We start from the raw sequence: 26606 nt of genomic DNA, 5'->3' as shown, positions 1-26606 counted from the left end.
AGAACCCTATCGGTATATAAGAAAAAACTTGGTTGGCTGTTTAACTATTTTGTTTGGTTTTGCGGTAGCTGATCGTTTGTTTTAGCAGCAGATGCAGTCAAGAATAAAAACAAGTTTGTTGCTTAATACTTTTGTTTTGCTACTCTTTTTTCATAAATGTTTTTATTAAATGTTGTACAGTGTGGTTAATTGCAATAAAAAAGTGGTAATTAATCTGAAAGTAATGGTCCGATTGCAAAATGATGTATGAACGAATCGTAGAGTAGGGCATAGGCTTTAAGAAAATTATATATGTGAGCACCCTGTTAGAACACAAGGTGATATGCAGGGTGTCAAAGTTGATCATCTCGGGTTAGTAAAACTTTTTACATCTTGTTTATAAACACTGTTTAGTGTTTATAAACCGGTTAACCGAAATCTCGGTTTTTTGCGAACAGGTTAATTTAAAATGCTGATTTTCGGTTAAACGGTTTATATCAATCGGTTTTCCAGTTTTTAAAATTTTGGACTTAAATTAATAAATCTCATGTTTTGGTGAATTTGTTTGTATTCAATATGTATACAATTTACATATATCAAACATTTGGTCTGAAAAGTAGAGGACGATGAGTTTACCTTAAAACTTTTTCAGAATCTATTACACATAATGAAACTATTAAAAATTAAAATTAAATTCCAAATAGTTCAATAAATTTGACTTCATTAGTGTGTTTTGTTCTTAAAATTTTATTTTATTTATCATTTCGTTATTTAAATGTACAAACGTGCTAAATTCCTTTCATTTTACTGAGATAATAATTTAGAAATTTTTACAAAAAATGGACTTATATTTTATTGGATATTTTATGTTTTCCTCATCAAAAAAGTATTGTTTAAACTTTTAAAATAATTCCTTTCAATGTCGGTTAACCCGGTCTAAAAAAGGTCTAACATTTCTATCAGAAAAGCGGCTCGTAAAGTTAAATGCTCTTTTGTGCGCAGATCCAACTTAGTAATAACCAGGGCAAGGATGTCTATGCAAATGCATGTTTGTAGTCAGTAACTCAAAATCACTTTTCACAATTTATCTTTCCGAATCGAAGAATTTGCAACAAAATGGCATCGATTTATTGTTGTATATTTTATTTTAAATGCATATATTAAGCATATTTTTCCATTTTATTGCATATTTAATTATACCCTGCACCACCATAGTGGGGAGGGTATTATGCGTTTGTGCAGATGTTTGTAACGCCCAAAAATATTAGTCTAACACCCACCTTAAAGTATACCGATCGACTTAGAATCACTTTCTGAGTCGATTAAACGATGTCCGTCCGTCCGTCTGGTCGGCTGGCTGGCTGTCCATGTAAACCTTGTGCGCAGAGTACAGGTCGCAATTTTGAAGATATTTCGATCAAATTTGGTACATATTATTTCGGCCCAAGGACCAAGCCTATTGAAAATGGCTGAAATCGGTCCATTATTTCACCTAGCCCCCATACAAATGTCCTCTCGAAATTGGACTTTATCGGTCATAAATGTTTAATTTATAAATGTATCTCCACAAATTGAGCTCCAAATAAGTTTTATATACACAAAATTCATGTCACCAAATTTTGTTACGATCGGTCCATAATTAGTCATAGCTCCCATATAGACCCGCTTCCGAAAATCACTTTAACGTGCATAAATCGCTTAAAAATGTTGGTATACTCACAAAATTCAACATAGTAAACTTTCATATAGACACCAATTTCATGGTGATCGGTCCATAATTAGTCATAGCCCCCATATAAGGCCCACTTCCGAAAATCACTCAAAAATAAAAATTATTGAAATTTTAAAAGAAAATTGTTTTTACTCTTTTACTTAGTGTAGGGTATTATATGGTCGGGCTTGACCGACCATACTTTCTTACTTGTTTTTTGTTAAACTTGTTTTAGTTCATGTTATTTTTGTTTATTTTATGATACTTTACCTTTTTAGAAATGAATTGTATTGATTTTTTTAAATAAAAGTATATTTTTTGGTTAAAAATTATGTGAAAGTTTGTTTTTTTAAGAGCATATTTTTTAAATTTTAAGAGCATATTTTAAAGTTTTTACTGCATATTTTTAGAGCATATTTCCGGTTTCCCTGGTAATAACTTATATTTAATTATGAAGGGTACATATCTGTCATTTATTCTCATTCTGTCGCAGTGTGCCACTGAAGCACACCGGTTGCTCATCGAAGCATATGTGAATGTATTTCATCGGCTTGAACGTGCGAGAGATGGTTTGTGCGGTTCAGAAGTGGTGAAGTGGCCCAGGCCAGCCAAAAAAGTGTGAAAACCAAGAATTGGAGGCATTATTTCATGAAGATTGTAGTCAAACTCAACAAGAGCTTGTAAAATAATAATTGGAGCGATACCTTGAAAGACGATTCTGCATGCCCGGAATGATCCTATAAAAGAAAATCATTTTTGCCCCGAATCATTACTTGCGATGAAAAATGGATACATTACGATAACCCGAAGCGTACGTGAAGCCCGGCCAACCCGCCGAATCGACACCAAAGCCAAATATCCACAGCATTAAGGTAATACTCTGTATTTGGTAGGATCAGTGCACAGTGGATTATATAAGGTGAATGCATCTCATAATTGATTTCTGCAAATGTTTGAAATTAACCATAAAACAAGTTCTATCGTAAAGTTAAGATGTCAAGCAGTAATTATTTGCAGAAACAGAAGCATTCGAAAATGGCGACAGAACACACTACTTTCTACTTTAAAGATTTGGGGAGTTAAATTTATACCTAGTCAAGGGCGTATTTTTAATATTTATAATATATTTTTTTTAGGATTGTTATACCTTGTTGGAAAGGGTATCTTCTCCAGATTTGAAATTTATTCATTTAAAATATATGTTTTTTGGCTTACCTACGGAACTTTGACTAGGATTTTAACTCTTGGCTCCGTTTGCCGACGATCTAGTTTTAACATAAAATTAAAGTTTAACTTATTATCTAAAAGATATATCAAAATTAGCTGCCTTTTCGTGCCTATAAACAAATGGCATGAAAAAATGTTGAGCAACTCAGAAATTTAAAAAAAAAATTATCAACTTTTTTTGATTATAGTTGCTTTTCATTGCTTATTTTGCTATGATAGCTTATAAAAATGTATAAGCTATATATAAAGAAAATTTAGTTCTTAACAAAACAGTGTTTTAATTTTTAAAATCGAATGAAAATTGTAAAAGTTATTCAACTTTTCATTAACACCTTTTATAGTAATTTCTCTCAACGCATATGAATAAAAAAACAAAAAATTTTTTTTGACAAGGTAAAATTTTTCGAAAAAGTTTAATAACATTTGCAAATATAAAACGATTTTAAGAAGTAATATCTCATTTTTGTCTATATAAAATTGTCTTTAAAACAATGTGCAAAAAATAGGTTTTCATAGAAAAATATTAAAATAACTATTGTTGAATTTGAAAAATTACGAAAAAAAAATAAAAAATGCGAAACTTTTTATAAAAACTTACATAATTTCATGAAATATGCAGACATTTATGAAAGATTAATTCGTTGCCTCTCCATAATTGTTTAAAATTTTGAAATTGGTCTAAAAACACATGAGTTAGAGGTACTATAGTACTATTAATTTTATACAAGAACTTAAAAAAAAATTAAAAATGTTTTTTTAACCGTTAATAACTTTTTTTTAATAGTTCGATTTTTATGATTTAAAATACATATTAAAGCTTAAAGTCCCACCTATTCAACAACAGAAAAATCTTACAAAAATCCTCATCCATTCAAAAGTTACACATTTTTGATCCGAAAATGACCAACATTTTCCAATGTGCAGTGGGCTGAGTTGCTGAAATCTGGCCAGACCATCACAGAGAACCTGTACCGAACGAAACTGATTCGTTTGATGCGAGTATTGGCCGAAAAATGCCCAGAATATGTGCCCCGTCCGACTACTATTTGTTTCGGTCGATGATAAACGCTCTCTACTTTTGAACACGCTTCACTTTTTGCCTTGATTCGTACTTGGCCTCAAAAGATGGGCAGTTCTTTTGCCTCGGAATCCATATGGTGCCAGAAAGATGGCAATACGTCACTGTTATAAATGACCAATACTTTGAAAAAAATATTTTTAAGTCATACTTTTTTTCGCGATTAACCCCACTGTCATGTTGGTTGGTTTTTGTGGGTTCGTAGAAAAACTTATAAATATTTATGATTAACAAGGAACGTACGTAGTTTTGTATAAGTTAATATGTGTGTTATTATTTTTGTTTAAACAAAAAGTGGCTGAAAGTCTAGAATTATTACAATTTTGTTAAAGCAATTAGTTTTTTATTATGTTTTTGACACCTTAATAGTGTTGTTTGCAGCAACCAGTTAGCAGAACTTATGTTAAATTTATTTATTATGTTGGCAAATTTTCCTCTAAATTTTTGTATAACATATTTTCTAGGTAAATATTTTGGTATTTGTGTGTTTTTTGCGTTTTATTTTTCACCATTTAAATTGACCACAGAACATTAATTATTTAGTCATTATTATGAAATGTTACGGGCAATTTGTTACACTCTTAAAAACACTTAGATTCAGTTTAACGTAACAACAATAGAAAGTAATTTAGTTTAAATGTTGTTCTGCTAGAATTAAGATGTTTAGTAATAAGTAAGTTGGCTTGAAATGTTGTTTCGTTTTAACTAAATTTATTAAAAGCTTAAAGTCCGAATAGTGTTAAAGAGCGATTTATGTTGTCTTAAGGAAATGATTAGCTGTGTTTTCAGTTAACTTTTTAGGCATCTATTAGTTGCAATTACTATACACTTGATTTTGTTACACCGTTGTATATTTAATTCGTCTACGCTTTCCAAAAATGTATATGAAAGAGCCATAGCAAATCTCTGGCAAAATTTAAACTTTAGATTTGCTAAACTTTTACAAATACTGGCCTACTAAACGAGTTGTTTGGCAATCTATTTACTTCCTTATCAACATCTCTATATCCACAAATTTCAATTACTTTATTTATGTTTAAGAGTTTGGAAAATAAATTACTTTAACCCCTCCCCCTCATGAACGCAAGAATCTTAAATAACTATTATTAATAAACACATTCGCCATCAGTCAGTCAGTCAGTTTACAAAATTGCTGGCCCCAAACGAAACAAAAGAACAAAATTATTTAAACAACCGTTTAAAAAATATTCTTTTTATTACACTAAATTATACTCTCGCTCAAACTCTTCTCTAATACTCGTACCACAAAACATACTTAAAAGATACTGGTATAAAATAGAAATATTTCTTCACACTTTAATCCCCAGCCAAATAACTGGCTTTAGAAAACTCTTAGAAGAACATTGAACATTAAACGAAGTATATATAAAAATGATAGTGATACTTCTGGTAGTGTTTGTCTTATTTGAAACTCAGCCTAGCTTTACAGACCAGACCAGTCAACCTAACCTAGTTATACTTACTTTATTTATACCATTTTTTGTTATTTAAAAGAACCATGAGCAGAAAAAAGGGCTTCGTGAAAAAATTGTTCCACTTTTTTTTTCTAATTTTTTTCTTATTTCAATTTTAAAACAGCACAAGGCTGGAAACAAACAGAAAATCTGGTTGTTACCTTTTGCTTTTCTTGTTAAGTCACGTTTATTTTCCATGGTATTTTTTTTTTTTTTGTTTAGAAGAAAAAAAGCAATGGTTTTAAGATGATTTTTGTGTGTTTTATTTTTATTTTATTATTTTTTATACAAAATATATATGTGGTACTTAAAAGCTAATAAAAGAAATAACTTAAAGTATAATTTGTGCTTATTATTAATTAAGTCTTATAAGAAAAAGTGCCATTTTTTATCATTAAATGTTTGTTTTTTTTTTTCATATAAAAAAAGATTATTTTAAATAACACCATTTTTAGAAGTCAATTTAGAAAATATTAATTGAATTTAAAGAGAAATTGTTTAAGTGCTTCTAATGAGTTCATTAAATTGTTTAAACTGTTTCGATTCTTATTTTCTGGTTCGAAGGACCATTAAAAATAAATTCTATGTTAATTTATTGTAACATGTAGTGGTAGAATTATAATTATAAAGTTACTGGTGGAAATACAATCAAAATCTTGTCTTTTTTGCAGTTATCAAATACAGTGAGCCTCAAAAGTGAGTATACACCAAAAATTATTTGATTTTTTTTAAAATAATGAAAATCCTAAAATTTATTCATCGATTAAAGTTTTAATATTACGGTTTGTTGGAGATTGATAGTTGAATAATAGATTCGGTTGTAAAAAAAAAGATTTAAGTCGGACTATAATGATTTTCATGATCCTAAAAAAATCTAAATATTCGCGGGTGTTTACTCTCTTTTGAGGCTGTGTGTATATTGACCTTTTAATTATTGTTTTCCATTTTGCGATACGAAGGACCATCAACAATAAATTCAGTCTTTGTTGTGGTAATCACATCGGTCTCAAAGTACCTAAGAAAAACCATTAGATGTCTAACGACACCTGGAACCTCATTCTTGAAAGAAAAACAAGTAAGAAAGTATGGTCGGTCAAGCCTACACTAAGTAAAAGAGCAAAAAAAAATTTTCTTTTAAAATTTCAATAATTTATATTTTTGAGTGATTTTCGGAAGTGGGCCTTATATGGGGGCTATGACCAATTATGGACCGATCACCATGAAATTAGGTCGTGTGATTTATGTCTATATTAAAGTTAACTATGTTGAATTGTGTGTGTTTACCAACATTTTTAAGCTATTTATGCACGTTAAAGTGATTTTCGGAAGCGGGTATATATGGGGGCTATGACTAATTATGGACCGATCGTAACAAAATTTGGTGACATGAATTTTGTGTATATAAAAATTATTTGCAGCGGAATTTGTGGAGATACATATATAAATTAAACATTTATGACCGATAAAGTCCAATTTCGGGAGAACATTTGTATGGGGGCTAGGTGAAATAATGGACCGATTTCAGCCAGTTTCAATAGGCTTGGTCCTTGAGCCGAAAAAATAATATGTATAAAATTTCATCGAAATATCTTTAAAATTGCGACCTGTACTCTGCGCACAAGGTTTACATGGACAGCCAGTCAACCAGCCGACCAGACGGACGGACGGACATCGCTTAATCGACTCAGAAAGTGATTCTAAGTCGATCGGTATACTTTAAGGTGGGTGTTAGACTAATATTTTTGGGCGTTACACACATCTGCACAAACGCATAATACCCTCCCCACTATGGGGTGTGTAGGGTATAATTAAACGCAGCCAAAACATTCGGTGAGAAATCCCCGCTAAAAAATACATACGCACAACAACACAAATGATAAGAGAAAATGGTATAACAAACTTGCAGAGGATGCACAAAAAGCTTCTGCGGATAACAGATCCTAGGATCTTCATAGCATCACCAAAAAACTAACTGCAAACTAATTTTTCGAACACCAGACCGCTGAGAAACGCCAAAGGCGAACTCACAACATCTGCGAAAGACCAACTGGAAATATGGAAACTTAAAAACTTCTAACTATCAAGACATATGAACCTGTGTTTTCCACGAAATAAGGCAAGATATTTCCATTGAATGCCCAGATATCCCAGAAGTTATGGATGCTGTAAATAACCTAAAAACGAATAAGGCCCTTGAGCCGACAACATATCGACCGAAATGCTTAAAGCCCACCCTCATACTACAGCGAACATATTGCTTTCCCTTATTCAGAATTTCTTGCTAACACACGAACACTATTCAAATTTAAAAGAAGGTTTTATACTTAGTCCTTAGTGCAGATAATAAGATCATAGAGCAAATCAATAATCGGAGAATATCCGACACAGCATCAATAGTCAACGAATAACTATAGATCAATCCAAAGAACTTCGCTCTTCGCTTTACCTATTGTTTATCGACTTAGAAAAAGCATTTGATACGCTGAATCAAAACTCAATATGGAGCAATCTTGCTTGCAAAGGAGTCGCACCCAAAGTGTGGCTGGTGTCCGCCAGGGCTGCGTGCTGTTTCCCTAGCTTTTTAACATCGTGCAAGATGTTATATTCCGTAATGCTACTCAAGTTAATAGAGGTATCAACTGGGGTCTTAACCAACAACTCGATAGCCTTGAGTATGCAGAAGATAGATATCTCCCTCCTTTCACACAGCTATAAAGATATGACATCTAAACTTAAATGCATCGAAACAAAGGCCATAAAAGCTGGTCTAAATATAAACTCAAGCGATAGTAAGGCAATACGCTGCAATACAGTAAACACCAACAAGTTTCGCATAGAGAACATTATTCTAGAAGAAGTCGCGTCATTTTGCTACCTAGATAGCATCTTAACAAACACAGGTGGCTCCTACAAAGATGTAGCGTATCGAATCTCAAAAGCCAAGTAATCATTCGGTACCCTTCGGTCAGTATGAAAATCTTCTGGCATATCCAAGAACACCAAGTTCGATATATTTAACTCTTGTGTCAAGTCTGTGCTCCTCTAGGCATGCGAGACGTGGACTACTACGGAACACGACGTAAACTCCCTACAAGTGTTTGTTAATCAATCTCTCCGAAGAATATTAAATGTTTTCTGGCCTAACATCATATGTAATACGGAACTCTGGAGATAAACAAATCAGCGGCCATCCGAACTTGATTGATATCTAAGTATATTGATATGTTGAACCGCAAATGGCGCTGGAAGAGTAGGCAGACCGTTACACATCTGGCGTCGGCAACTGAACATCGAAGTCAGCCGTATTGATTTAAGCTGGAGAGAGGTAAAACAAATCGATTGGAATAGATTCGTTGTAGTCCTTTGTTCCCAATAGGAAGCAATCAATTGCAGTGGTGAAATTACAATCAAAATCAGGTTCTCATTTAAAATTTCCAAATGTATTGACTTTTCTTGTTTTGCGGTTTGAAGGACCCCTAAACACTAACATTTTCTCATAGCTGATTGAAAGGTGTAATAGTGAAATTCCAATTAATATCATGTTTTCTTTAAAAATATTGAAATTTAAAATTTTCGAAAATTATTTTGCGGTTCGAAGGACCATCAAAAATAAATCCGCCCTTAACTGAAAGAGAGATAGGGAAATTAAAATCAATAAGATTTGTTTTCACTATTGTTTTTAATAACTTTTGTATCTATTACCAAAGTCTATCATGATTATCAAAACTATTGAGTTTTTTTATTTTGCGGTGCGAAGGATCACTAGACAATTTTGTTTTGGATAATTGAAGTTTGTAGTGGTCAAATTACATTCAAAGTCGTATTTTTATGACAAATTTTCAAATGCATTAAATTTTTAACGTTTTAAACTTATTTTGAGGTTCGAAGGACCATCAACATTAAATCATAATAATGTTGCAATCAATGAGGTTTTTAGTTCAGTTTAGTTTTTAATAACTTTTGTATTACCAAATTCAATCATGATTTTCAAAACAATTGATTTTTTTATGTTGTTTATTTTGCGTTGCGAAGGACCACCGAACACTAAAATTTTGTCTTGGATAATTGAAGAATGTAGTAGTGACATTACAATTAAAGTCATGTCTTTATGACAAATTGTCAAATGCATTGCTTTTTTAACGTTTGAAACTTATTTTGAGGTTCGAAGGACCATTAACAATAAATCATATCTTAGTTCTTTAAAAGTTATAATGAAATTGCAATCAATGAGGTTTTTACTTCCGTTTAGTTTTTAATAACTTTTGTATTACCAAATTCAATCATTATATTCAATGTTTTTTATTTTGCGGTTCGAAGGACCACTAAACACTAAACTTTTGTCTTAGAGAATTGAAGAGTAGTTGTAATGAAATTACAATCATATTCATGTCTTATTGACAAATTTTCAAATGCATTGATCTTTTAAGGTTTGAAACTTATTTAGAGGTTCGCAGGACCATCAACAACAAATCATATCTGAGTTCTTTGGAAGATACAATAAAATTGCAATCAATGGGATTTTTTTTATTTTGCGCTCCAAAAACATAACATTTCTCTTAGTTGATTGAAAGTTGTATTTGTGAAATTTAAATCAACTTCATATCTTCTTTAAAAATAGTAGAATTTATTAAACTTTTAAGATTTTGAATTTTATTTTCCGTATGGATGACCATCAACTATAAATACTCTCTTATTGTTGATGAATGACAATGATTCTTTCGAATGTTTTAAAAATGTTATAAAAAAAAAACATCGAAGGTATAACGGAACAGATATGTAAAGATTTTGGTGTGAGCTATAGGGAAATTGTAGCATGTTTGGACATTGTCTTGAGCTATATATCTTCACCATAGACTTTAAAAATTCATCTGCCTATTTAAAGGTAGCCGTAATTTGTGCCGGCATAAATTCTGAGATGATCGCTGTAGAATTTATAATGAAGTTGCGGACATGTCGCATTATATGAACATTTGGCCATCAGAAAGATTTCGAAAGCTTATATCAGGCAAATAATGGAATTATTTGATTACAAAAGTCGCCATCGATCGCAGCGGACCGAAAATTGTGAAACTTGTGCAAAAGCGATTGTTGTACAAGAATATATTGAATCTGCTAGGCAACTCTATGATCTTCGTATGACTTATAGTGAAAATGAAACATGCTGAGACATGCACATTTGGCCACCAAAAAGTTGTTATAGAATCTGTATAACTTGAAATTCCCTCTAAAAAAGGCCTAATAAAATTTATGCAATGAAATGTTAAAAAACTTCAAGCTCTTCATATGACTCTTGATCACTTCTACAATGATTACTAAACCTTGCTTGTCCATCCTCAATAGGGCTTTGGTGCCTTCTATGTCTAGAATGTGTCACAGAGCCCTTGAGAACTTGCAGTCCGCTCCAGTTGCCTAAGAATGGTCAGCATTGTCCAAGATCCACTACCCTAATACCAACTTAAGGGTGATTTCACTGATCACTCTATGATCAGTGAAAGTTCAGAACCTTTTCTCACAATACACTCCAACCTCATTACCCTGTAAGTCATATTAGCCCATCTTAGGATTTATTATTCTTTATAGAAGATTAAATGATTTAAAAATTTATAAATTATTATATGTTCGTAGGACCATCTTATGAACACACTTTGGGTTAGCTATTACTTTTTCTCAATTCAAAGTTCCATTACTTTTACCAATTCTCTCTAAATTCAATTAATATTTTCTCAAACATATTTCTCTATTATATGGTGTCTTTACTACGAGTATTTTCTTTTTGTTTTTTATTTTATAAAAATAAATGTACGTATTGTAAAGGGGGAAAAATGCATCACGATGCCTACGCTTAGTCGTTTTGAAATGAAATATTTTGAACAGACTTCAATTCGATTCGAATTAAAATCATAAAAATTTCAGCAAGACAATAAAGCGTAGTTGGTTGAAAAAAAATAGGAGGGAAGCTATAAAAATTCGTATGTCTTTAAGTATATATGAGTATGTTATGTATAAAAGATAATTGCAAAGAAGGCTTCTCTTACGTTAAGCCAATAAATCCTGATTTTTGGTTCTTAATGTTCTGGGTAAAGTGTCCACTTCGTGCAAGTGTTGGTGCTGATGATGATGCTGCTGATGGTGTCTGTTGGAGGCATTTGCCGAAGATTGTGTCATGGGAGGTGGTAAATTTGTTTCACGATATAAAACATAAATGAAAACACCAATTAATATCACAGATAATAAAACCGTCAACATGACACTGCCCATGTTGAGAGAAATTAATTCGAAACCAGAACCAAAACCTGTAGAAGAAAATAAAAATAGGAGGAAACAAGAAGCAGGAATATTAGTTAAAATGTTAAGATCTTTGTTTGCAATTTATATATTGTATATATGTAATTAAAAGAAATAAATTACCTCTGCCTGTGGGTGTTGCTCCAAAATCATCATCACTGTCATCTTCTTCTTGTACACTTTCCGGCTGATCATTGAGCTCCAATGTTAGTTTAGCAAATTTAGCTGAAAATTGTTCACCATCAATATCAGCAGCCATATCTGACTCGTCAGCTTTACTATCATCATCATCATCATCGTTTACATTGGTAGTTGCCACACTGCTGCCTGCATTGTACTCTATACTGTGTTTTATCTCACTTTCTTTATGCTGTTCATGTTGATCATTGTTATTTTGATCTTCATTTTCATTGACTTCCGTTTGCTGTTTAATGTGTTCTTCATTTAGCCCCGGTATTATATTTTCTAATGTTGCAACTGCATTTGTTGTATCATCCGTTGCCTGCAATGCATCATTTTCCACACTGTTATTATCGTATATTGCTGGATTGTCCATTTCTTCAACCATGGCTGGGCTTTCTTCAGATGCCACAGCATTGTTTTCTGTTGTGTCTGTGTCTGTCTCCTTTAACACCAATCCACTTTTGTCCACATAACGCATAGGCTTTAAACCTCTACCCATACGTTCCTCTTCATCGTAATGATCTTGCTGTACTGCAGAGGCGCCACCACGACCGGGAACTGAAAAACTGGCTCGCACCGTTTGTAAGCCAGACTGATAGCTGCACACTACCACAAATCTATTGGCGAAGAGGGGGAAAAAAGAGGAAAATTAAATTTAAATTTGTCGAAATCGTACGATACTGTGCGTGCAATGATGTTGCAAAATCGACCGAAATTAAGGGATTAGTTTCACTTGGAAACAATTAACCGTTAAGTATTGAACTCGAATAATTTGACAGTCACTCAAAACAAGGTTAATGTAATAAAAACGTGCTATTTTGTAGAAAAACGTGGGTTTTAGTATAAAAACGTGGGTTTTAGTATAAAAACATGGGCTTTAGTATAAAAACGTGGGCTTTAGTATAAAAACGTGGGCTTAGTATAAAAACGTGGGCTTTAGTATAAAAATGTGTTTTTTAGTATACAAACGTGGGTTTTAGTATAAAAATGTTGGTTTTAGTATAAAAACGTGGGTTTTAGTATAAAAACGTGGGTTTTAGTATAAAAACGTGGGTTTTAGTATAAAAACGTGGGTTTTAGTATAAAAACGTGGGTTTTAGTATAAAAACGTGGGTTTTAGTATAAAAACGTGGGTTTTAGTATAAAAACGTGGGTTTTAGTATAAAAACGTGGGTTTTAGTATAAAAACGTGGGTTTTAGTATAAAAACGTGGGTTTTAATACAAAAATGTGGGTTTTAGTATAAAAACGTGGGTATTCGTATAAAAACGTGGGTTTTAGTATAAAAACGTGGGTTTTAGTATAAAAACGTGGGTTTTAATACAAAAACGTGGGTTTTAATACAAAAACGTGGGTTTTAATACAAAAACGTGGGTTTTAATACAAAAATGTGGGTTTTAGTATAAAAACGTGGGTTTTAGTATAAAAACGTGGGTTTTAATACAAAAACGTGGGTTTTAGTATAAAAACGTGGGTTTTAGTATAAAACCCTAGTTTTAGTATAAAAACGTGGGTTTTAGTATAAAAACGTGGGTTTTAGTATAAAATCCAGGTTTTAGTATAAAACCCTGGTTTTAGTATAAAACCCTGGTTTTAGTATAAAATCCAGGTTTTAGTATAAAATCTCGGTTTTAGTATAAAACTTCGGTTTTAGTATAAAACTTCGGTTTTAGTATAAAACTTCGGTTTTAGTCTAAAACAACGAATTTTTTTTTTTATATTTCACGACAATTCTTAAATATTAAATAGTTGACCTTTGACCTCCGATATAAAAAGGTCAACTTTGTTTGATTTTGATTGTTTTGGTTATAAGTTTTATTCAATAACAATTAAATATTTTTATACAATTACCTTCTTGTGCTGTGCGTAAATATTCCCAAATTCTCCTGTACGGTTATAAAGGTTTCCACGGTATTAGTTTCAGGTTTCACCATACTGCCACAAGCCTTATGATCAATACGCATAACATATTTATCTTTCAAATCATTAGGATCACCCTTAATGCCACAATTGCCGCCATCTACCACAATTTTGCCACCAAAATGGGGGCCAGTTTCTACCTCGATTTCGGAGGCGGTGGGCAAACATCTGGTAGCCTGGGCCGAAACTAATAAAATTGTTTATTTTTAATAGTTTCATTTAGAAAAAATTTACTCTTTAAAATAACTTACATCCTTTAGTGGGTATAACAATAGTTTGTCCTTGATCCACATTATTACTCAGAAATTCTTCACCCTCAATTTCATTGTCAAATATTTCCGAACGTCCGGTAACTTTCATGTTTTTATGCTTGGGCGTGGAACGTATATGAAAACTGTATTTGGTGGCCATTCGGAGATTGTCCACCTGGGTCATGTATTGACGTACTTGTCTTCTAGAATTACAATATAAAAGAAAAATACTTCAAATCTATTTTTTTCTTCAAAAAATTCCTTAGGAATCCTACATTTTATCTACTTCTAGATCATTGTCCGTATTGTCTAACATTTGTAACGAATTAGAACCATTTACCACCTTGGAACGGCATCTATGTGGTCCAAATGATTGCATTTCACAAAAGAACACTTGAAAGGACCTGGGTGGCTCTACTTCGGCGCTGCTATTTGTTATAGCATCTTGATCAGACTGTACAAACTCCACTTCCCAGGTCAAGTTGACGTATTTGTAATTGGGTTCCCCTGATACACTGTGTATTTCTGCAATTAAATACAAAATAAAAACATTTAAAATTAATACACTTCAATGATTAAAATCAGACATCAATTTTCACTTTATCTTATTGACATCTAACATCGCCTACGATTTGGTTAATTAATAAACTGTGCTGTGAACGCTTAATGTTGCAGCTGATGCGTGAAATTGAGTATTTCATTGCAAATCCTCAACCAGTTCACAGTTTCTTTTTAATCTTCAATAAAAGTTTTATTAATCTTATTTGTTATAATTTGTATGATTGCGTTTTTTGTGTGTGCGTTTGTTGCGTATTTTATGTTACAAATCAAAATCCGTTAGAAGAAGTTCATTAACTTATGTCTGCCTCTAACAAAACTTGTTGCTGGCCATTTCAACTTATAAAAGTCAATAAATTAATTGTTAAATGTCCTGTTTCCTCAAATCTGGTTTTTCATTTAACTAACCTAATGTTATTTATTGACATATTATCATTAATTTACACTCTCCTATGGTCAGCAGAAGGTTATGTTAAAGTTGTGATAGCTTTGGTTTTAAGTTGTAGGAATTTAGGAGAAACCCAGGTTTTAGTATAAAACCCAGGTTTTAGTATAAAACCCAGGTTTTAGTATAAAACCCAGGTTTTAGTATAAAACCCAGGTTTTAGTATAAAACCCAGGTTTTAGTATAAAACCCAGGTTTTAGTATAAAACCCAGGTTTTAGTATAAAACCCAGGTTTTAGTATAAAGCCCAGGTTTTAGTATAAAACCCAGGTTCTAGTATAAAACCCAGGTTTTAGTATAAAACCCAGGTTTTAGTATAAAGCCCAGGTTTTAGTATAAAACCCAGGTGTTAGTATAAAACCCAGGTTCTAGTATAAAACCCAGGTTTTAGTATAAAGCCCAGGTTTTAGTATAAAACCCAGGTTTTAGTATAAAAACGTCGTTTTAGTATAAAAACGTGGTTTTAGTATAAAAACGTGGTTTTAGTATAAAAACGTGGTTTTAGTATAAAAACGTGGTTTTAGTATAAAAACGTGGTTTTAGTATAAAAACGTGGTTTTAGTATAAAAACGTGGTTTTAGTATAAAAACGTGGTTTTAGTATAAAAACGTGGTTTTAGTATAAAAACGTGGTTTTAGTATAAAAACGTGGTTTTAGTATAAAAACGTGGTTTTAGTATAAAAACGTGGTTTTAGTATAAAAACGTGGTTTTAGTATAAAAACGTGGTTTTAGTATAAAAACGTGGTTTTAGTATAAAAACGTGGTTTTAGTATAAAAACGTGGTTTTAGTATAAAAACGTGGTTTTAGTATAAAGACGTGGTTTTAGTGGTTTTAGTATAAAAACGTGATTTTAGTATAAAAACGTCGTTTTAGTATAAAAACGTCGTTTTAGAATAAAAACGTCTGCTTTTAGTATAAAAACTCAGTTTTTAGTATAAAAACTCAGTTTTTAGTATAAAAACTCAGTTTTTAGTATAAAAACTCAGTTTTTAGTATAAAAACTCAGTTTTTAGTATAAAAACTCAGTTTTTAGTATAAAAACTCAGTTTTTAGTATAAAAACTCAGTTTTTAGTATAAAAACTCAGTTTTTAGTATAAAAACTCAGTTTTTAGTATAAAAACTCAGTTTTTAGTATAAAAACTCAGTTTTTAGTATAAAAACTCAGTTTTTAGTATAAAAACTCAGTTTTTAGTATAAAAACTCAGTTTTTAGTATAAAAACATTTTTTTTAGTACAAAAACATTTTTTTTAATACAAAACCCCTTTAAAAATTGAATTTCTTCACCAAACCACTTTTGAGACGAATCAAGTTATCATAATTTTGTGCTAAAAAACTATTTTCTATCCCCTGTAACTAAAAAAGCTAATGCATAAATAAATCTATAATTTAATAACATCAAATCGTTAAAAACTCTTAAAGAAATTATATCAAAACAGCTATATTAATCTTATTACCCATAATGACAGGGGCACAACACAAACGTTTCTTTATATAGACAACAAATAGTCGTCTATTTTTAAAATTACATTTATATTTTAGCTGTTCATCTGCACATAATCGATTAAAGTTCCCTTTTCTAGTTACTACGAGTAAGTAGCACTATCATTATCATTAGTTTTAATAAACAACATTAAATTTTCTCATTCATTCTTATTAAAAGCACTTAGAACGAATCACCATATTTATGACAGACAACAACCAGAAATCCTGCTACCTGGAGAGGAAGTTGGCTGGTTGGTTATTAAAAGCGATTTAGTTTAAATATACAGACAGACAAACAAACTGAACTAAACTTTAAATATGAGTTTGTCAAGAGGAAAACTTTTTTATTTAATAGGATTTCAAGTGAAAATCATGATCACTTTTGCCAGTCAAAACTATCAACATTACTTGTATGCGAACATTGCATTGCTTTAGATTTCTTTAAGCAGCTAGCTGGTAGTTTGTTTACAGCTTAAAGAAATATGCCTTCATCTGGAGATTCATTAGAATAAGAATAGAACATGTTAGTTACTACTTACATCTAGTGGCAACATTTAAACGTGAAGGTCTTGACTTAGTTCATTTCATCAGCCATTTGGTTTGGTTCTAATATCAAGCAATGCAATGCAATGTTATGCTAAATGCTGCTGTTGCTGGCTGATCTTTGGAATATGAAAAATAACTAGAAAAACATTAGAAAAAAATGCACACGAGTGAAATTATGTCAATGGCATAGATTGCGTTAGAAATGCTAAAATAAAAATAAACAGTGAAAGATTTACTGTTCAAAAAAAAGAAAAAAAAACAACTTTTAACTTTTATGCAAAAATGATTATTTGCAGTCAGGAGAAACTGAAATAAATAAACTGAGTTTCGATAAAAGTTTTTTTATTTTTTTTTATGTCTTCTGTTCTGTTGCTGCAAATAATAATGAAGAAAAATCTTAGAGTATAAAATTACGTGTGATTAATATTACAATAAGACAACTATTATAGGGGAAAAAACAAGGCCTTTGCTTTACAGGCCTTTTTAAAAAAGTTACTGATTTATAAAGGAATCATACGAAATGTATTCAAAGTATGACTTAATTTTGAATCGAAGAAAGAAGTGTTTTAAAAGCTTTATCAATATTCACAATTGATTAGACCTATTTTAAGCTTTTTTTACGGTCCATAATTGCTCATATCTCCATATAAGACCCACTTCCGAAAATCACTCACGAATATAAATTATTGATATTTTAAAAGAAAAACATTTTTGCTCATTTACTTAGTGTAGGGTAATATCAAGCCCGACCAAATTTTCTTACATGTTTTTTGTTGAAAATGCTTTTTTGAATAAAAAAAAATTCTGTTTTTTAAATATTTTTTTTTGGTGAAAAAAATTCGGTTTAAAATTTTTTTTTTTTACGATTTTGACCCATTATAGGTCTAATTTACTATCATATATACGTCGTTGCAAAGGTCTTTGAAATGTCTATCATTATATATCCATATTGTCTATACTAATGACTAAGTAATCCATATATAGGTCAAAAATACGTAAAACATCGAGGTTGTCCTGGTTTTTTCCTCATATCTCAGCCATTTGTTGACCGATTTTGCTGATTTTAAATAGCAAACTTCTCGAAAGCATGTCTGACAGAATTTTTGAAGATTTGGATCCCGAAGATATCTGGGGTCTTCAGAAAATTGATTTCAACAGTCAGACAGACGGACATGGCTTAATCGACTCCGCTATTTAGAAGGATCCAGAATAATTTATAGGGTCGGAAATGAAAAATGTAGAAATTAAAAACGGAATGACAAACTTATATATTCCCTTCTCACGAAGGTGAAGGGTATAAAAATAACCATTCATTGGGAAAATATTCATGCATTTTTTTTAGTATAAATCTTAAGGGGTACCCTCCAATTGTTTTCTATTGGCCTTGAACATAACTCATGTACAATTGTACGCCCCTACGACCACGCCTTCCCTAAGCGATGGAGCCTTAAATTGCGAAACATGCTATTTTTTCAGTTTTTTGTAAAAATTTTGCCACTAAATAATTACTTTTGCAATTTAATTTAAAAGAATCGAAATGTGTACGTAATTGTCGTTCTAATGAGATATAAAAGACCAAAATTGGTTAAAAAATGTTAAAGTTATTACAAAATCGCCAGGCCATTAACGTGTCTCAGGCCACTAGAACAAGAAATGTAGGAACAAAATTAACATATTTTGAGAAATATTAAAATAAAATCTAATTTTTAGTTAAAATATTTCCACAATTTCTTGTATATGAGTTTTTGTTTTCGTAGGAAAACGTTAACCTATTCGCAGGTATGACCTCAAAAATCCACTTTCAAATTTTTAAAAATTTTGTTAATCAAATTTTAGAATTTTTTGATCATCACTTGGAGATTTATTGACAATATAATAGGGAATAAAAATGTGAAAAACGTATCACAATGCCTCCTATAGTTTGACCGTACCTGCGATTTAAATTTTAAGTAAAATATGTTCAGAATATTATAGACCGGGTAATTTTAAATATAGTCAGAAACTTTTACTAAAATCGGAAAACGTTAACCCTTAAATCGTGAAGGTCAAAGGTCAAATTTTTCAATATTTGAAATTTCTCATGGAAAGATAGCGAAATGTGATATATTTTTGGGCCGATATTGATGAAACTTAAGAAAAATATAACATAAACTCTAGTATTTAAAATAACAGCACAAAAATAAAAATTAACCCTTAATAGCACTTGGAGCTAAAATTACCCCAAACTTCTAAAACCATAAAAAGCCTTGTCAATTTCAATAGTGCTGAAATTAACTTTTCGAAGCCCCTAAATAAATTATGACCAAAGGAGACATCCATACATCAGCAATGATCCCGATTAGGTTTCAATTAAAAACAGTTGCTCTTGTTTTTCTGTAAGGCTTGTATGTATTTAAAAAAATGAGTTTGAAATTTATAATAATGATAAAACAGACCTATTTGAAAGGCCTCTGTTTCTATTTCCCTTTCGGCAACCATTTACACAAACATTGTTAACACCAACATTGTAAAAGGAAATAAACACGTTTGATTATGGATCAACAACTACACAAAAAGAACCTAATTCTGTTAACTTTACAGCTTTACTACTTTCAATGTATCGGAAACACACATTTATTTGTACACTGAAAGAATCATGTTGGGAAAATACAAAATTTGAAGCATAAATATAATTTTCTTGGTGAATTTTGTGTCTACTAAAAAGAGAAATGCTTTAAATAAGAATATATTGGTGTATTTTTCATAATGGGACGTAATCTAGTCTGAACTCCTTGTTGAGAGTTTTGTTGGCGATCGTGTTGTGTGAATGTAAAATATCGTTTAATGTTCGTGCTCAGGCGCTGTGTTTGGTTAGCATTAATTTAAAAGCCAGGAGGATCTTGTCAAAATCTAGATAATGTCATATTCTGGTTCGTCTTTTTACAATCCACATTTGGCTCAAATCCGATTTAACAATACAAAAGATCAAAACAAAAGATTTTACACTAAATCGTTAATATCTCCAAATACGATTTTAAGACTTAAAAATATGGCAAAACGACGTTAATCTGACGTTTCTACTCTTTAATTTCTCCAAGTGCATCTGCCAACAAATTGTGTAGTTAATAAAGATGTTTTCTTACTTAGTCTAAAAAACAAAACGGAAAAGCGAACAATCGATCACCTTTTGCTGTTAGAAAAAACTGTAAAACAAGAAAAAAAAAAGATTCAAAAAAAGAAACAAACCCAATTCTTAGCTGTTTTTTTTTTCTAAATCATTCATTCATGTTAACAATAAAACTGCATTTAAAATTAACAAAATGAACTGAATTGAACTTAAGTGAACTGCGGCAGTAAACTTTGATATGAGCGGTTTAGATTTTCTATTTATAGTTGGCTTCTCTCATACTCAATTGTTCAATTGTTCATAAATCATAAAAGAACTAGAACTAAAAAACATAGTAGAACAATTGATTTACAAAATATTAATACCGGTTACAATGATAAGTTAGTTGTTTTTTTTTTTTATTATGAAAAATACACCCAATCATCATGATCATTGTGATCATGACGATTATTGTAGGTAAATAAGTAAATAAAAACTAAATGGTTAAACTGTAATATAATAGTCGGTTAGTTTTTACTTGTAGTGGGATCTTACAGTGGGTTTAATTGAAAAATAAATGATAATAATATTGATCTTTTAAATTATATGTAGATCTGCCACCGGATCTAAACTAGGAATATCAATAAAGGAAGAGTTAGGAGCACTGGAAATGGTACTTAAAGAGATGTTAAATTTAAACTCAGATTCAAATTTAAACTCAGATTCTTTATATTTCGTTTAACAATGTTTATATTTCTAACTAACCGATCTTTAAGTTTTGTACAAATCACACCAGTAGCTTTGGAGACTTTAAATTGTAAATTTTGCATAAATTAGACCACTAGCTTTGGAGACTTAAATCAGTTAACGTTTACTTAAAATTCGGACCAATGTGCTGCCTAAAGTTGCAGCATCCGGGACCCACCCTCTCATGAGTTTAAGTGATCGTAAATTTGTCAATTTTATTAACTAAAGTGTGTTTTTTATGTCCGATAGAACTACAGAAGGGTTAACTGTTAAACGAACTGTGATACAGCGCTCACTTTTTGACATTTATGATCAGTATGCTCTGGCAAATAATCATGAATAGATTGACACTTGAACAACACTACCAAATTATCCAAATTCACTTTGAAAATCGAACATCTATTCGCTCAACTTATAGACGATTTCGTGATTTTTATGGCACACATCGAGCCCTTAGCGCCAAATTATCGTAAGCGACAAAACACAAATTTTGGAGGAGAAGGTTTTTTTTTGATTATTTTGAAATTTATACATAGAATTAAAAATGTTATGATGCGATATAATATAATTTCGTTCAAGCTATTTGTCTACTTTTCAAAAATATTTATAACTTTTGAGAATTAAAAATTCATGGAATACTTTATTGAAAAATATGACAAAAAATGTTTTATTATTGAATTTTTACATAGATACAAATTTTTCGAATTGAAATAAAATTGTTATTTATGAATAGGTTTTAATGAAATTTTACGGTTATGTAAAATTTTCTATTTAAAATGGAAAAATAAAAACGGATTTTGAAATTTGTTATCAGCAATCCCGCAATTCCCAGAAAAGTGTTGAAAAATTCCAAAAATGGGAATTTTTAGTTTTTTTGCTACAATATCTAAACCCTTTACAAAATAATTGGAAACATATTAGGCCACCCAAAATTGGTTACTATATATTGATATCGAATATGCGATTTTAGAATTGTTGCCCTAAAATTTAATTTTACATAACAAATAGGTGTTTTTTTAATGGACCTGGTCCCCTCGGTAACAACAATTTTTTAATTTTTTTTCATTTAAAATATTTCATGAAAACTTAGCCTTCAGAAAGTAGAAATTCCTTATACATCCTCTTAGAAAGTTTTTGCGATAATTTAAAAAGAAAAAAGTACCTTTTTCCCAGAAGATTAGCGAAAAATCGTCTTTTTAAAATTTTTTAAATTCGAATGCTTATAACTTTGGACTTAATCATTATTTTTAAACAATTGTTTTTCTATTGTTGGAGAAAATCGGAAAATATTTGGACCCGCTGTTATCAAAAAACTGGAGTGCGGTAGGTAAAAATTTTTAAAATTAAATTTTCAAATGCGAATACCTCCTGAGCTATAAGAGATATTTGACAGCTAGGACAAGGTTTATTATAGTGCTCGATGAGAAGATTATATGTGTGTAATTTTTTTGAAATCGGAACACAAACGAATAGTATCGTTTTAAAAATATAACATGGCCGAGGTGTCCTATTTTGAGGACCCTTGGTGGCGCCCCCGGTGGACCCATGATGTCAAGGTTCAAAACTTAAACTCGACAACACTTTTTCTTTGCGCGTGTGAAATTTCATTCAAACCAATCTAACCATTTGGAAGTTACGGATTTATTTCCCTCTTTTTTTTTCGATACCACTGTCGCTTACGATAAAATTCGTTTTCTGTAAAATATAAACATTGACTTACGATAAAATCTTACCCGCTATAATTTTTAAGTTATTAACAATTTTGATATTCTGAGAACGCTAAAACATCAGTTGGTCCATAAAATTTTAATTTTAGCAATAAAAAAAAATGTAGTAAATGTCGCTTACGATAATTTGGCGCTAAGGGCTCGACATAATCGTGCATCTGAGCAATCTTAATGGATATAGTATTTCTCCATAAATAAAAAAAAATATAAAGATATCATAAACCGTTAAGAAGATATCCCCAAATCTAAAAGCCTCTAAAAATTATTTTATTTTTGATTTTCCATGGAGCAAAACTTGTGTAGCCCCACGTTCCCCCAAGCTAATCTATATATATGTAATGGCATCAAATGAGAATGGCTGGAGCGATTTGGCTGATTTTTTTGTATTCGATTCGGAATTTTCAAAAATTCCGGGTAAAACTCGGATTTTTTTTTTTTTGAGTCCAGTCAACTGTAATAAAAAAGCTCCTTGAAGTATACAGTACAAATTTAGATATTTTATTTGCAAATAAATAAGAACAGGCAGGTGTATGTGGGTTGGATAAATTTGAAGAACTAACATTAGTTAATGCTACCGGGCAACTAGTGTTTTAATAAAATGATAGGCGAAGGAGTTTTCTTTCGATTAAAAAAAAATTAGTTCTCGGAAGTTTTCGGAAAAGGATGAAAATTAAAATTTTTTTGTCGAATGATAAACGAAATATCAAAAAAGTTCTAATCTATGTATGGGTTTTATGGGCGTGACCAATTTTATTGGAACTCTGGAGTTTTGCTTGGATAGGACACATTTTATGCAATAAAATCGATTTGGATTGTATGGGCAGTGGGCGTGGACGATTTTGATAAAATTTCATGTTTATCTTTACTTAGTTCATATAATTCGTTGGTGCCAAATTTTCAATGCTCTACGACCACTCCTTATAATTTTTGCACAAAAATGTGTGCGCTGCACAGTGGTAAAAAAAGAGTGAAATAAATCTGTAACTTCTAAACCCTTATTCCGCTTTGAATAAAATTTGACATGCGCAAAGAAGATGTGTTGTCGAGTTTAAGTTTTGAATTTCAACCGCATGGGCCCACCAGGGGTGCGACCAGAGGTCCCCAAAGTAGGACACCTCGGGTATGTTCAATTTTTAAAACGATACTATTTCTTCGTCTGTGATCCGATTTTAAAAAAATCAATGAAAAATCATTATATAGGCAAATCCCGGTATATCGAACGATATGTTGTCAGGCCCATCGTTAAATTGAAAAATTCCTTATATCGAGATGTTTTTGTTTAATTTTGGTCAACTTTTTCTATGACATTAGGAGGCATGTATATTTCGATTCTGAAAATTATTCAACCTGTAGAAAATTAAACTCAGGGACAAACATTTAAAAAAAAAACAGATTTTGAAGATTCCAGATTCACGAAAAAATTTTTCTTTTTATTTTCTTCATCATACATATTGAGAATTTTGTTATTCCATATTTAATTCATTCATCGAAATTTTTTACTTTTTCTTTCAATGAAATTCTTCTACGGTTTCCAATATTTAATTCACGTGAACACTTGCACAATTATTGCCTGTTCCACAATATCGAATGAAAGATTTCGTTCGCATTCTAAGCGATTTTGGATTCCCTAACTCCATATTTATATGATCGAATCAGTTTTCTTTCGCTTAGAATGCGAACGAAATCTTTCATTCGATATTGTGGAACAAGCAATTAAAACCACAATAGAAAAAACAACAGCACCTATTATTCTTTACTACTTTTGTTTACAATTTTCGTACAATTTTCGAAATGTTCGCTATATATGGTTGTCAATGTTAAATGTCAATGTCGTTTGTTTGAATTTGTTTGTTTTTTCTCACCATTCGTTATATCGAGTATACAATTTTTGAAACGTTCGTTATATAAGGTAGTCAATGTTACGAATTTGACCGTGCGTTAAATCGGATTTTCGTTAAAGTGAGATTCGTTATACCGATTTGCCTGTATTTGCATTTATTGGTATTTTTGCGATGAGTGCCTTCAGGCATGCTTAATCATTATAGGGTTAAATGCATTTGAATTTAAAAATTTTTAAATCGACCTTGATTTCGAGAAATTGACCTGTCAATTGGCCTACAATTTGACACCTCTCGATCATTTCCTGTATGGCCAAGTGAAATTATTTGTTTATGCTGATAAACCAGTAACAATTGACGTCTTGAAGGTCAACATTGTTCAAAAAAGGGGCCCAAAATTGGTGCAAGGTCGTGCGATTTGACACCTCTCGACTATTTCTTATGGGGCCACATGAAGTCACTGGTTTATGCTGATAAACCACCAACAATTGATGATGTATTTCAATATTTTTCACGTTATTCGTGACATACTTCCAGCAGTGCTCGAAAAAGTGGACCAAAATTGGACGTCCAGAATGCACCTCGTCAAGAACTACTGCGGTGGCCATATGCCCGAAATCATTTTCAAATGTTAATGCCATATATTGATATTTCGAAGAAAAAAACTCCCTTTAATTATGCCATTACAGGACCACTGTCCTCTTTCACAATTTCAATTGTTGCTACCAAAAAAAGTACAATTGTAGCAAGTTGGTTCATTCCGGCCACATGCACAATTTGTACTAAGTATTACTTGTTGTATTCATATGTTTGTATTAAATATTTTGCTGGTAAATAATCGTTTTTAATGTGTCATTAAGACTGATGTAATACATGTTATTTAAACGCATCAATTTGTTAATAGATACATTGTTAAATGGTTGTTACATCGTTTTTCTATGCCATCATTATCATCATTGTCATCATTATCAGACACAAGCACAGAGAGTGAGACAGAGACGGACACAGACAAACAGACAAACAGACGTCAGACTGACATTTGTTTTCTTTAACATGATTATAGTGTTGTCATGTCAACCATGTCACTATTATAGCAATTCTTGTATGCAATTCAGAGCCATAAAAGTATTAATTGAAAAATATGTGACCATCATACAAATCCTTTAAATTGTTGCTTTTTTTTCTAATTATATACTTTAGAGTTCTGTTCTCTAAGACTATCTATGCCCAAGTGTCTGCTAAAGAAATTGTTTTTATTTGCTGGCCAAAGTGCTTGTTAATACGTTTTTCCCCTATTTTTTTTATTTTATATTTTTTTCTAATTGTGTAAGTTATTCAATTACATGTTTTAATCCCAGTGGCTGTGTAAATAAATAAATAAAAAACACATAAAATAAAACGCATTCACACAGTTGACAATGGGAGGTGGTTCTTCTTTAACTGTTTCTTCTTGTACGTTAAAATAAAATAAAATTAAATTTTAAAGAAAACCAAACACCGCGGCAATGTTGCATTAGAATTTGTTTTATGTCTTTAAATAATGTTAATTAAATTCAATAGGCCTACTTTTTTTCTTATAGATTTATTGTGGGAAGAATTTTAAGGTCAGGAAAGCTTTCAAGGGGTTTTTGGGGTCAAAAAAACAAAACTGTTTTAGAACAAAATTAAATTTACAATTCAAGATTCTAATTAAAACTATGATTCTAAACTATTTCCAAAAGTTTTTTAATAAAATCGGTATTCAATGAATGGAAACATTATATAAATTTACACTAATCTAAATTCACTGTAAAGTTTTTTTTAAAAGTTAATTTTAAATAAGAAAGTTGTTATCAAATATTCTATCATAATGATCAAGGCTAATACTTTCATATAGCCAGTGAAATAATACACAAAAATTACCGCTATTCGAGATATTGGAGGCTGAAGGTCACAATCCATTTTGGATACATATTCAGCCCAATTATGAATACAAAATTCCGCGGGAGTTTGTTCCCCGGGAAATTTTTCCCATTGAATTTGAATAGGAAAAATGAGAAAAGGGGAAAAACTCCCGGGGAATTTTT

At 31.1% G+C, this 26606-nt stretch overlaps 1 protein-coding gene across 1 annotated transcript in view; it reads right to left on the bottom strand.

Annotated features, from left to right (window-relative positions):
- Positions 1–11506: 11506 nt before the first annotated feature.
- Positions 11507–26606, bottom strand: part of LOC135951981 (uncharacterized) — a 46551-nt gene continuing 31451 nt past the window's right edge. The window contains exons 2-7 of the mRNA XM_065501743.1: positions 14384–14633; positions 14109–14311; positions 13789–14044; positions 12116–12555; positions 11879–12082; positions 11507–11763 (exon numbers count right to left, since the gene is read on the bottom strand). Coding sequence (XP_065357815.1) covers positions 11507–11763; positions 11879–12082; positions 12116–12555; positions 13789–14044; positions 14109–14311; positions 14384–14633 — 1610 coding nt within the window. The remainder of the gene's footprint in view (positions 11764–11878; positions 12083–12115; positions 12556–13788; positions 14045–14108; positions 14312–14383; positions 14634–26606) is intronic.

The sequence above is a fragment of the Calliphora vicina genome, chromosome 2 (assembly GCF_958450345.1).
Source record: "Calliphora vicina chromosome 2, idCalVici1.1, whole genome shotgun sequence".
Classification (NCBI taxonomy): Eukaryota; Metazoa; Arthropoda; class Insecta; order Diptera; family Calliphoridae; genus Calliphora; species Calliphora vicina.
The sequence above is the reverse complement of the archived record's forward strand: the minus strand, read 5'-3'. Positions and strand labels throughout refer to the sequence as shown.